Below are 13,081 nucleotides of genomic sequence, written 5' to 3' on the forward strand. Positions count from 1 at the left end.
AATAATTTTATTGAACTTATACGTATAATTCTGTGAACTTTTGAATTTGTGGTATTGAACTTCTGAACTTGTGTTGAACTTGAGAGAGAGGAGAGAGGGGACGAGAGAGAGAGAGGAGAGAGGTGAGAGGTGAGGGGTGACGGGAGAGGAGAGAGGAGAGAGGAGAGAGAAAGGAGTAAATTAAGGGATATTATGAATCTTACCAATTTTAATTATATTAACTTCTAATCTCAGCCTTTGATCAAGATTGATCTGACGAACCAAATTGCGACTCCATTCTCCATCTAATATTGTGTTTTCGTAGAATGCAACCATATATATATATATATATATATATATATATATATATATATATATATATATATATATATATTGTTCTCAATAAATGTCTAATTTCAAAGGTGAAATAATATACTCCCTCCGTCCCACGAATCTTGAGTCATTTCATTATATGGCAAAAAAATTTATCTTTATTCACCTCTTCACTTTTTCACCTACCACAGTTAACACACTAAATACTACCCCCTCCGTCCCACTCCAATAGGCTCATTTTCCTTTTTGGGATGTCCCACTCCAATAGGCTTATTTTCTTTTTTGGGTAAAAAAATTGTACTTAATTGGTGTGGACCACACCACTTTACTACCACTTTCTTACTAAAAAGTAAGTTTTCTTAATCTCCGTGTCCAAAAGAAGTGAGCCTATTGGAGTGGGACGGATGGAGTATTTTCTTAATTCTCGTGCCGAAAAGAATTGACTCAAGATTCGCGGGACGGAGGAAGTACTAGACTTCTTATTTTACATTTTTGTCCTCGATTCAAAGTCTTTACTTTTTTTGTCATGCAATAATTAGGGTACAAATAATAAAATTACACAATTTTTTCATAAACAAGTCTTTGAGTTATTTATAGTATTGTCATAGATTTTGAATTTATTATTGTGATTATAGGTCATTGGGATGCAAGGTGTAATTGAACTGAATCGAATCGAATATTGGTGTACTCAAGTTTGATTTGTTTAGTATCAAGCAGAATCCTAAACCTTTTTTATACCGAATACTTTGCGTCTCACGAGTTTAATTGAGACTATATGAACTTTTTAAATTTATATTTATGTCAAAAATATTACTCCATCCGTCCAAACGAAAGTGGTGCGTATTCCTTTTTAAGCCGTCCCAACGAAAGTGGTGCATTTCCATTTTTGGTAATAATTTTACATTACAAACAATGTGGCCTCACACACCGTTACACCCTTTTAAACTACAATATTATTCTCCTTAAATCCTGTGCCAAAAAGAAACGCATCGCTTTCGTTGGGATGGAGAGAGTAATTATTTTCTTTTGAAAATAATTTTTTCATTCAAAATAAAAAAATATATTAATTATTTTCTTACAAGAAACAAAGTTAATTAGATATTTAATACAATTATTATTAACTTTAGTATATAGATATAAATTGTACTCCCTCCGTCCCATTAATAAAGACATAGGTCTTTTGGGCACGGAGATTAAGAAAAGGTAGATTAGTTGTTAAAGTGTTGTGGCCCACCACTATTAGTGTAGTTGATTAATGTCTTTATTAAACCTCAACTCTCTCTCTCTCATCTGCTCCGACCACCGCCGACCACCAACGCCGCCGCCGCCGTCGACCACGACCGTCGATTCCCTCTGCTATGCCGCTGAAAATCGAACCCATAAACAATTGCAAATAGAGGATTGCAGAAACTGATTCAAAAATAGAGGATTACAGAAACTGATTCAAAAATTGAAAAATCGAACCCAGAAACAATTGCAAATCAAACCAAGAGATAATCGAGCCCACAAACAATAGCAGTGACGGCGGCGACAAACACAGAGGTCGAGAGAGAGATGAGCGAGAGAGACGAGGGAGAACCGAGAGAGGAAGAGAGAGGAGTCGGACAGAGAGATGCGAGGGGAAGAAGGAAGGCGGTCGCGGTGCGGTCCCAGAGCCGCCGTCGGCTGGAGAAGGAGAAGCAGGCGGCGATAAAGAAGGAGAAGAGAGGGGGAGGGGCGCCGCGCTGTTCGGCGGGGCTAGGGCTAGGTCTCGGCCCTCTGCCCCCGTCAGTGGTCGGAGAGGCGAGGGGTGCTCGGCGGTGGTCGGAGGCTCGCCGGAGAAGCTGGATTGAGAGAGAGAGAGACGAGAGAGTGAGAGAGGCGGTGAGAGAGTGCAATTAATTAGTGTATCTTAGAGCATCCACAATGCTTGCACCCGGAGTGGGTGCAATAGACATGGTCCCACTTCTATTGCACCCACTCCAACAATGGTATTGCACCCGCCCGGGTGCAATAGATTTTAATTTCATTTTCTCTTTACTTTTATTCTTTTTTCAATTTAAATTAAACAACTTCAATTTTAACAACATAAAATTCATTCAACTAAAAATCCAAACATTACAAATAAAAAAAAAAAAAAACAACAAATATTTAAAACATCCAATTTTCGAAAAATTTAAAGCCGTCGAACTACGGGTCAACCGGACCAAAGCGTGCCCATATATGCTCAACCAAATCATCGCGGAGGCGAGCATGCAATCGTGCATCCTTCAAGCTTGCATTCCGTGCCAAATAGGCGGCGAACTCCGGTGGTGCTCCGGAATTGAATTGTGTTTGAGGAGTAGAACTTGGTCCCTCGCCGTCGTCACCGTCAAAATTACTTGCATTTCCACCTTCTTCCTCAATGATCATGTTGTGCAATATGATGCATGCAAACATGATCGAACTCATTTGCTCCGCCTTCCACAAACGCGACGGTCCTTTAATTATACCCCACCGAGCCTGAAGAACACCGAAAGCTCGTTCCACATCCTTCCTTGCAGCTTCTTGCATCACCTTGAACCTCCGCTTCTTCTCATCGTTCGGAAACTGGAAGCTCTTCACGAACACCGGCCAGTCCGGATAGATACCGTCTGTTAAGTAGTATCCTTGAGTGTGGTGAGAATTGTTGGCGAGAAAGTGCACAGCCGCTTCCTGCCCCACTAAAACATCGTTGAATAGCGTGGACTGGTGGAGCACGTTGATGTCGTTGTTGGACCCACTGCCTGCTTCTTCCTCGGGCGTGGTGGAGGTGGATCGAAACGATATGAACTTGCCACTGTCATAAAATTCACAACACATCTCATAAAAAATAAATCGGGGGCTTGAGTAGGATCGGGAAGAGGAGAAAGTTGTGCGGGATCAACATGAACTTCTTCGTCGGATGAAGAATTTGAGGAAGAATTATTGTTGGAAGAATTGGTGGATGAAGACATTTTTTTTAAGAATTGAAGAGAATTGGTGGATGTAGTGTTTGTGATTGAGGGAAGGGGATATATATAGGTGAAAAAGGAAAAAAAAGAAAAAAAAAATCGGCCGAGAAGACTGTTGCCTTCAACGGTCAAATGACCGTTTTAATTTTTTTTTTTAATTCGATTTTTTTTTTCGGAAATGGGGCGCGTGTAAAACACGCCCCTCCTTCGCTCCCACTATTGCCGAGTGCGGTCGAACGCCCCCCTCCCTTCGCTCCCGGGTGCGGCAACGGCGCTGGGTGCGATAGGCCGGGTTCGATCCGGCCATCGCACCCAGCGATGCTGATGCTCTTATGCCCTAATTATTTCCTTTTTTGGAAATGTGTCTTTATTATTGGGACAGCCCAAAAAGGAAAGTGTGTCTTCTTTAGTGGGACGGAGGGAGTACCTATTAATAATTTATATTTTGAAAATTGAATCACTTGATGTACTTGTTCACGAGTTAAAGAGACGAAATTATCAAACTTAAGTTTGATTTGTTTATTTATCGATCTTCTTTAAATAAATTTGAACGAATTATTTTCAAGTCAAACTCTGAATAATTTGCTAGGGGCTTGGTTTGTTTAGACTTGTATCATACTCCCTCCGTCCCAGTTGAAATGTCCTGTTTTCTTTTTTGGGTTGTCCCACTTGAAATGTCCTGTTTCCTTTTTTGACAATACACTCTCTCTCTGTACTTAATATTTAAATAATTTCCACCAACCCACTTTATCAACTTTATACACATTTCTTAATCTCCGTGCCGAAAAGAAACAAGACATTTCAACTGGGACGGAGGGAGTACTTGGTAAAATATTAGTAATGTCTTTGTGTCCCAAATGAATGAATTTGAAGTACATCTTCCATAAGTTTCCCACAGCAGCAGCAAATGCACAAGTTCAGTGTAATATGCATAACCGATGCTCATACGTCCTCCACTTCGCCACCGCCCGCTTCCGCCTTCGCCTCCGCCACGTCCGCACCTTTATAAACGCCAGAATCAAATGGGTCCGCGACCCCTATCTCGACGCCGCCGTAGAGAGAGAAAAAAATCTCAAATCCCTACACTCTCTCAAAAACCTCATCCTCTCTCACCCATCCCAATCTCTACCGCTCTCCGCCATCTCCCCTCTAAAACCCCATCTCGGCCTTCCCACCACCGCCGACAAATTCATCGACAACTACCCCTTCATCTTCAAAATCTTTCTCCCGCCAAACAGAACCAATCCCTTCCCCCATGTCAAAATCACCCCTAAAGCTCTCTCCGTTCACTACGACGAACTTCTGCACCTCAACATGTCGCATTACCGAACCGATGTCGCGCAGAGATTAGCGAAGCTCCTGATGATCGCGCGAGCTGGAAAGCTTCCGTTGCATTTGATCGATATCTTCGGTTACGATTTGGGATTGCCTCATGATTATTTGCTCACACTGTTGCCTGAATTCCCGGATTATTTCCAGATCTGTGATTTAGGGTTTAGGGATTCGAATGGGGAAATTGTTTTTGGATTGGAGCTGGTTAATTGGAGAAACGATTTAGCAATCTCAGAGATGGAGAAAAGAGGGGAAAGCGGAATGCAGATGAAGTATTCGATGAATTTACCGAGAGGATTCGATTTACAGAAAAGAGTGCAAGAATGGGTGGAAGAATGGCAGAATTTACCATACATTTCACCATACGAGAACGCGTTCCATCTATCTCCAAACAGCGATCACGCAGAGAGATGGACGGTGGGCGTGATCCACGAGGTGCTGAGCTTGCTGGTGACGAAGAAGACGGAGAGGGAGAACGTGTTCCGATTGGGGGAATTTCTAGGGCTGGGGCGGGTGCGGATGAAGAAGGCGCTGGTGCATTTCCCGGCGATCTTCTACGTGTCGAATAAGATAAGAACACAGACGGTGGTGTTGAGGGAGGCGTACAGGAAGAAGCTGATGATGGAGAAGCATCCATTAATGGCGATAAGGAACAGGTATGTGAGTCTCATGGAATTGGTTTTGAGAAGGGGAAGGCCGGTTAGAGGGGCAGCTGTTCGTCGCAGAGAGAGAGGGAAAACTTGCTTGAGAGTTGTCACCAATAGGAAGGAGGACTCGAATCGATGGAGGAGAAGCGATGATGATGATGATGATGATGATGATGATTGATGAGCATTTCTTTGTTTGAAATATGTGATGAAAATGGATGTGAATTAGTTCTTGCATGCAATCGCAAGTTCGCAACTATGCTGTTCAACATCATCTTTGAGCATTCCTTATTTTTTTCATCTAAAATTCTGATAAAGATTTATCTGTTTTTTAATTCATGATTTTATATGGGTCGTGCCACTATTTTATTATTTCATTAACTTTTCTTTTGGCTAAATAGTTAAATTTGTCCTAAACCATCATTATTTTTTTAAATATATTCCAAAGTATCAATTTTAACCAATTAATACTCAAATTATAAAAAATAAAATAAAAAAAAATCCAACTATGAGATCAGGATCAGGAGATAATGTTGATATGTGCTAATTGAAGAAACAAGAATCATTTGAAAAATAGGACTGTATTTTCCTCTAAATTCTCATCAACTAAAATCTTACGTAATTCTTATACCAACAAGGTTATGGTCGAGGTCGACAGCAGATTCTTGGGTGCATTGAAAAAAAAAAAAGTTCTCTTTAAGATATATAATGCGCAGGGATGAAAGTATGTATTCCCACAGTGCTTTTTCACAATAATTTAATGAGTAGGGATAAAATTATATATGGAAGTATGTCCCACATTGCTTTTTCACAATTGTTTATTTCTCTTTAAAGTGAGTGACATGGGCCCCTAAGGATGGGTGTGGGGCCGGGAGCCACACTTGCTTGCATTTAACCCTAAACCTTTCTCTGTAATCAGAGTCCTACAGTTTAGGGGTTATTTCTCCGACGTTTTTTCCTTATAAAAACGGCGATGCCCTGCGAGTATGGTTCCCGGAGTTGATTTACCCCACCGGTGGTTTGAAGGTGGTGCTGCTTGGCATGTTTGGACACATGCTTTGCGGTCACTCATTGTCCTCGCCACTCGGAGCACTCTTTTTTAAAAATTCATTTTTATATTATTAGCGTGCATTATCTTATTGTTAGCGTGCATTATCTTATCTCATTCACAAATTTTTTTATTTTTTACTTTCACCTTTTCATTCTATATTTCTCTCTTCTACAGTTTCGGCAACAAAAAGAAAAGGAGTTCTACCGTAAGAATCTCCCACAAATTCAACGGTGAAAGTGCAAAGTCTAATCAAAATTCAACCAAAAAAAAAATTTCTCTATTATAATAAATATGTAAAAATAGTGGAAAAAGAAGTGAAAATATATATTTTCTCTCATTTTTCATCAAAGTAATCACACTCTTACTGTGTGTCAAATTTTGGCTTACATGATCACATTGTTTGTCAATGGTGTTTTTTATAGTCTCTTTATGTACTGTTTTTTGGAAAGTAAGAATTTGGTATGTATAGATTCAGCAACACAAGTCTTAACTCTTTCAATTCTTAATCATCATGTAATGAACTAATTTATAGGTTACTCCTCTCCTCCTGTAACATCAGAATCACAAATAAAAGATGAAAAGATAACGTTGGTGATGAAGATTCTATAGTAGTAGAGATATGTGGTAATTCAAATAACAACCCAATGATGTAATTCATTCATGTGAGCTACAACATGCTCTGCAATTCGATACCAAAGAGGTCGTACGCCATGAATCTTCTCTCCCTGCACGTTCATTACCATTTCTCATACACACCAAACAACTCATACTCATACATGCTTATGCTATCACTATAAAATCACTAGGAGTCTGCAGTGGCCCACAAAAACATCATTTCTAGCATGGTTTCCGGATATTAACATTCTAGAATCAAATCTTACAAGTTGAGGAAGTTTGAGATGCCGTCCACACCATCAATCCACTCGACATAACTTCACCTGGCCGTTCAAATCCAAAGTGACATGAACCCCGAGCCCACCATCTTCCGGTAGGGGATAGATGAGATGCTGGAAGGGAGGCGATCCCAACGTAAAGTAGCAGCCACGAGCAAAGTAGGGCGTTGGGACGATACCATCATCTAGGCCGTGAATCCTCCTGGCAAGAGGCAGAGTTCACAACAATTCTGGGACTAGGAATTAGATCAGGCCTCAAGGGAGACGCCGTCCCAGTTTCTAAGGGACTCGCTCTCACAAACGTAGAGCTGCAGCCGGCCTCCCTTGTATCTACCACCAATGACACTAGTATTGTAAGAGAAGATGGCTCCATGGCTCTCAGCTTCCCCTTAAATGCTACATTCCTGTCAATGTGACTCTAAAAACAGCAAACCTTATACACAACAAAGTTTTTATTTCTTCACAAAAATAGATAGAAGTGATACATACATACCAGCAGCGAGAGCATCAAAGAACGGGTATCAATGATCCCAGAAACGGGTGTTCGACTCCATTCTCAAGCCCTCGACTCATCAACTCACTCAATTTGGGAACTTCTGAAGGCCGAGTGGCAACAATTAGCTTGCCAATCTGTTTATGAGGAATGCCATGTGCTCTACAATAATCGTAGAGCAAATGCCTTCCTCTGTCACACAAACTCGCCTGCTTTGCAAATTCACAACCCGAATGAATATAGTCTCCAGACATATAGCCACAATAACAAAATCTTCACAACATTGATATTCACATTCACAGCCAACATTTCCCCCATAAATATAGGCTAAATAATACACATTGGTATCCAAGGCAAGTTCTTCATGGGAAATACTCCCTTTTCCATCCACATAATACCAATATCAGAATGTCTTGCCTCGTTTTTCACATGCCTTTAAACACATAAAATGATTTAAAGTTTCAGACATTGCAATACTCACAAAATCAAGAATCAGTTCCCATCAGCGAATATTTTATAAAATCAGGAATCAGAAAACCTAAAAAGAAGAAAATGTTATTACCTTGAGGGAATTCGGAGGATAATAAATACCAGCATGAATAACTTCACTGGAGCCAGTCCCAAAAGTCGGCGCCGACTCCACCACCAAAACCTCCCCCCCGCCCTTCGCGCCACCGCCACGCCCACCACTCCGGCGCCTATCACTACCACTTCCGCCGTTTCCTTGGGCACAGATTCCAAACTGCCGGAAATCCACCCATCTTTCACGGCCGCCGACATGTCACATAAGGGCCCGGGAAATCTTGATTGAGCTGTTGAGTCTCATATTTTTCGTTTTTCTAGCGATAAATCATCCAATAAAAATGAAATTAAATTCAGACAGAAACATCACAACAACTGATCGATCATCCCAATCAAGACACAAGACAGAAACGTAGTATAACTAGTGTGTAATCCATGGACCGATAATCACTTTACATTATTATTATCATTGTATTATTTATAATTATAATACTCTTTCCGTCCACAAAAAATAATTCATTTTTATCATTTTGGGATGTCCACAAAAATTAGTCACTTTTCATTTTTAGAAACTTTCTATCACATAGTGGCCCATTTCTCCACTCACTATACAATGAATTATTACTATTAACACTATCTTTAAAGTGAGATATTTTTTCCACTTACAATAAATTAAACCATTTTCATTAAAACCCTTCTCGTCCCCTTCTATGACTATTTTTGATGGACGGAGAGAGTATATAGAATGGTCTTTATATAAATTATTTTTTAATTAATTTTATCTGATCAAAATAAATTGATGGTACATTTCAAACTATAATAATCTCAATAATTTTCGTTAGTTATATGTTAATTTTTTTATTGATAGTTAAAATAAATTGCTTTTTTATATAAGTTTTTATTTGATGAAATTTCATAAAAACTTGATGTGAGGTTGGAGATTTTAGAAAAATAAGAAGAAAAGTATTTAGAGTTAATATATAAAACTATCCATTTTCATATTGTAAAGATAAAAATTGTCCACTAAGATAAAAATAATAAAAACTGTCCACTTTTAGATTGAAAAGACAGAAATACCCTCCTTTAAAAATATGTACTCTCTCTCCTTCTCTCCAGGTACGCATCTGATAAAGCATCATATCAACACCTAAACTAGAAAGCAATGAAGGAGACAAGATTTACGTGGTTCGGCCATTAAGGCCTACATCCACAGGTGATCTTCGAGTGTTTTCACTATATTGAGAGTGTTTACATATTACAAGTGAAGTGCTAGAATGAATTGATCCCCCTCATGCTAATGCTAAACCTTCTATTTATAGATAACTAATTGGGCCTAACCCTAAAGCCCATGAAGCAGAGAAATGAAGCCCAACTCGGTGGTAAAGTTAGCTCTGGCAAGGTTGTCTCTGGTTGCTCTGGCTGGTAGCTCTGCGCTCTGGCAGGGCTGGCTCTGGTAGCTCTGCTCTGGCTAGGAAGGCAGCTCTGCTCTGGCAAGGCGGTCAGCTCTGCTCTGTCATGTTGTCTCTGTCTCTGTCTCTGTCTCTGTCTCTGGCAGGGCTGGGTAGCTCTGCTCTGGCGGCGGGTAGCTCTGCTCTGGCAGGGCGGATAGCTCTGCTCTGTCATGTTGTCTCTGTCTCTGTCTCTGGCAGGGCTGGGTATCTCTGCTCTGGCGGCGGGTAGCTCTGCTCTGGCAGGGCTGATAGCTCTGCTCTGTCATGTTGTCTCTGTCTCTGTCTCTGGCAGGGCTGGGTATCTCTGCTCTGGCGGTGGGTAGCTCTGCTCCTCGGCAGAGCTGGGGTCCGCTCTGGTCTGCTCCTCGGCAGAGCTGGGGTCTGCTTTGCTCTGCTCCTCGGCATGCTCTGCTCTGCTCCTCGGCAAAGCTATGGTCTATTCTGCTCTGCTCATCGGCAAAGCTGGGGTCTGCTCTGCTCTGCTCCTCGGCAGAGATGTCTCTGGTATTGCTAAGCACAACATTGATGCAGAATTTACTCCTCATCAGCATCTTTCTCCTCTCTCATTCTCTTCTCTCTCTCTCCACTCTCTTTCTCTCTCTTCTCCCTCACGGTACACTCCCTTCCCCCTTCTCTCTCTCTCTCTCTCTCTCTCCCTCCCTCCCTTCGAGCTCCGATCGCCGACGAAGCGCCGCCGCCTCGGCCTCGTCACCTCCTCCATCTCCTGCTTCGCCCCCGGCCTCGTCGTCTCTGCCCCGGCCTCGTCGCCTCTGCCATCTTCTACTTCACCCCCCACTGCGAAGCACCGCCGACCCGGCCTCGTCGCCTCCGCCATCTCCTACTTCACGCCCCGCCGTGACTTTAGCCTCCGTCTGCCACCAATTCCCACTACGACTTCGCCGCTGCCAACAAATCGATCGGGCTCACCCTAATTGACTCGATCGCCGACGATCGGAGCGGCAGCGACGGCGACTGCAAATTCTCAATGTCGATTAATAGACTGTTGTTGTTCGGATCGAAGTTGAAGGTCCAGATTCCTGAGATTAGCAGCTCAATTTCGCCGGTGGATGATCAATCGTCGGGCGATTTCGGGATCAAGACGCGGAGCTCGCAACTCTCGAGTCCATTCGGCGGCGGCGAGGAAAATCGCCTTCACGGCGGAGGTTAATCGTGTGAATTGGATCGTTCTGCTGATGATCGTGGTGACGGTGTCGCAGTTTCTACTGCAGGTTTCGCCCATGTTCATGCTCGGCCACGTTGACCAACTCTCCCTTTCCAGTGCCTCCATCGCCACCTCTCTTTGCAACGTCACCGGATTCAGTGTCGTTGTAAGTTTTCATCTATTCATTTCCAAATTTCATTATCAATTTTTTGTGCTTTCTAGGAATTGCCACCGAATTCACCTCCCAAAATGAAAGATTATATATAACTCTACACTCAAAACCAACATTGACAAGGCATTGCCTCATCATCCAAGTATATTGAGTGTTTAATATGTGTGGTAGGATGCTTAGACAGATACAAAATACTGTATCATTTACTTTGAACCTATAGTTGATCACATAATCTTTTAAATACTCAATCATATGTTCTATCCATCGATCTGGTCACACTAACCTAAATCTCTAGCTATACGTAACATAGTTCCAGTTGCTACAACTTGGTTGCTTTGCTTCATGTAGAATAGAATGATATGTTAGATGTTGGTTAATTAAGTGAATGATACTGTGCAGATTGGGATATCTAGTGCTCTGGAAACTCTATGCGGCCAGGCATACGGTGCTAAGCAATACAAAAGAGTGGGAAGTCTTACTTATGGTGCAATCATATATCTGTTTTTTTTTTGTAGCTCTATCTCGTCTTCATCTTGACGGAGAGAGTGCTGCTTGTGACGGTCCAAGATCCTTCAATTTCAGCTGCAGTAGGGAAGTTTGCAATCCTGCTCATCCCAACGCTGTTCCCCTACGCATTTCTTCAGTGCATTGTTCGTTACCTGCAGAGCCAGAGCATTATTTTCCCTATGGTTTGGATCTCATTAGCATCTCTGTGCTTCCAGCTACCTCTCTGTTGGGCTTTCATATTCATATTCCATCTCGGAAATTTCTAGAGCTGCTATCTCCATAGCCATATCCTCTTGGTTTAATGTTGTTCTGCTTGTGCTTTATGTTATGTATTCGCCTGCCTGTCGAGAAACACAAGCTCCCTTGTCATGGGATGTGCTTGTCACCATGAGGGAATTCTTTCAGCTTGCTATACCATCTGCTGCCATGGTATGGTGAGTTTGAGTTTGCTTTCATTTTTGTTTTTATCTTTTCAAATTTGGATTGGTCTTAAATTCATATAGTATTTTTACAGCTTGGAATGGTGGTCTTTTGAGATAATACTGTTGCTGTCAGGAGTGTTGCCAAATCCACAATTTGGTGCGGCAGCTGCCGCTCAAAGAGGCTAATTTTGGACGTCCACTGCTTGGCCAATGCAGATTTATTCAACTCCTTCCAGGACGATTTCAATGATGTCTGGCCTTTTTTGAGTTGGAGTGTGATATCTAACTATTTTGTGTTGTTTGTCCAGGATCAAAGTTTAATCCATAATTAGTTGGAAATTTAATTTAAATATGTTGATTTACATATTGAACGCCCGACTCTTACTCAGAGCATCAACAACCGTGAGCTTTGTTGGGTGCAATAAAAGTGGTCCCCACTTCTATTGCACCCATTCCAGCAATGGTATTGCACCCACTTGGGTGCAATGGATTAATTTTATTTTTGATATAGTTTTGTTTTGCTTGAAAAGGGGCGCGTGTTGCCACCGCCCCTCCTTTGCACCCGGTGCGCCCGCTTGCTCCCTCTCCATCGCTCCCGGGTTCGGCAACGCTGGCGGGTGCGATAGGCCGGGCTCGATCCCGCCATTGCACCCGCCGTTGTTGATGCTCTTAGAAGAGTTAGTGTTTGTTTCTTTTTTTTTATTTGAGGGATTTCTGTGTTTTAAAAAAATGATGAGTAGAATTGATGTGTGATGGTGAATTCCACCCAATCTAATTAATATTTCTCTTATTTCGCCATGTTCTTCTTATTTCTCCATTTTAATTTGATTTTACGACCAAATCAATGAATTCACAACTTAATATTCTTGAATTCACAACCAGATCTATGAATTCACAACTTTATGTTTTTAAATTCAGAATTGGATCTATGAATTCACAACCAGCTCGATGAATTCACAACCAGCTCGATGAATTCACAACTTAATATTGTTGAATTCACAATCAAATCTATGAATTTACAACTAAAACTCGAATTTACAACCAAAATAAATTCTAGTTTTAGTCGTGAATTCAAACTTTAAAAATTCAAATTCACAACTACTTGAATTCACAACCAAAATAAATTCTTGTTGTGAATTAAATTCTGGTTGTGAATTCGACTGGTT

General features: G+C 41.5%; 2 protein-coding genes and 2 pseudogenes across 2 annotated transcripts; 2 read left to right on the plus strand and 2 right to left on the minus strand.

Annotated features, from left to right (window-relative positions):
- Nucleotides 1-2,481: 2,481 nt before the first annotated feature.
- On the minus strand, nt 2,482-3,132 carry LOC131008263 (uncharacterized). Its single transcript, XM_057935152.1, has 2 exons — nt 2,784-3,132; nt 2,482-2,684 (listed from the first exon to the last, which is right to left on the minus strand). Exons 1-2 carry the CDS (start codon nt 3,130-3,132, stop codon nt 2,482-2,484), a joined length of 552 nt encoding a protein of 183 aa, XP_057791135.1.
- A 959-nt stretch (nt 3,133-4,091) lies between these two features.
- Nucleotides 4,092-5,591, plus strand: LOC131013257 (protein WHAT'S THIS FACTOR 9, mitochondrial). The gene has a single exon (XM_057941327.1). The coding sequence runs from the start codon at nt 4,125-4,127 to the stop codon at nt 5,421-5,423; it is 1,299 nt and encodes a 432-aa protein (XP_057797310.1). The 5' UTR covers nt 4,092-4,124; the 3' UTR covers nt 5,424-5,591.
- Nucleotides 5,592-6,885: 1,294 nt separating this feature from the next.
- LOC131013258 (L-2-hydroxyglutarate dehydrogenase, mitochondrial-like) lies at nt 6,886-8,633 on the minus strand (annotated as a pseudogene).
- Nucleotides 8,634-9,562: 929 nt separating this feature from the next.
- Nucleotides 9,563-12,101, plus strand: LOC131008265 (protein DETOXIFICATION 12-like; annotated as a pseudogene).
- The last annotated feature ends 980 nt before the right edge of the window (nt 12,102-13,081 follow it).

This window comes from Salvia miltiorrhiza, chromosome 2, assembly GCF_028751815.1.
Source record: "Salvia miltiorrhiza cultivar Shanhuang (shh) chromosome 2, IMPLAD_Smil_shh, whole genome shotgun sequence".
Classification (NCBI taxonomy): Eukaryota; Viridiplantae; Streptophyta; class Magnoliopsida; order Lamiales; family Lamiaceae; genus Salvia; species Salvia miltiorrhiza.

Bases quoted from the DNA above. Each gene is read 5' to 3' on its own strand.
- LOC131008263 (XM_057935152.1), bottom strand. From the start codon at position 3,132: ATGTGTTGTGAATTTTATGACAGTGGCAAGTTCATATCGTTTCGATCC. The intron at 2,685-2,783 runs GTATAATTAAAG...TTGAGGAAGAAG, and splicing joins TGTTCTTCAGGCTCGGTGGG to GTGGAAATGCAAGTAATTTT.
- LOC131013257 (XM_057941327.1), top strand. From the start codon at position 4,125: ATGAATTTGAAGTACATCTTCCATAAGTTTCCCACAGCAGCAGCAAAT.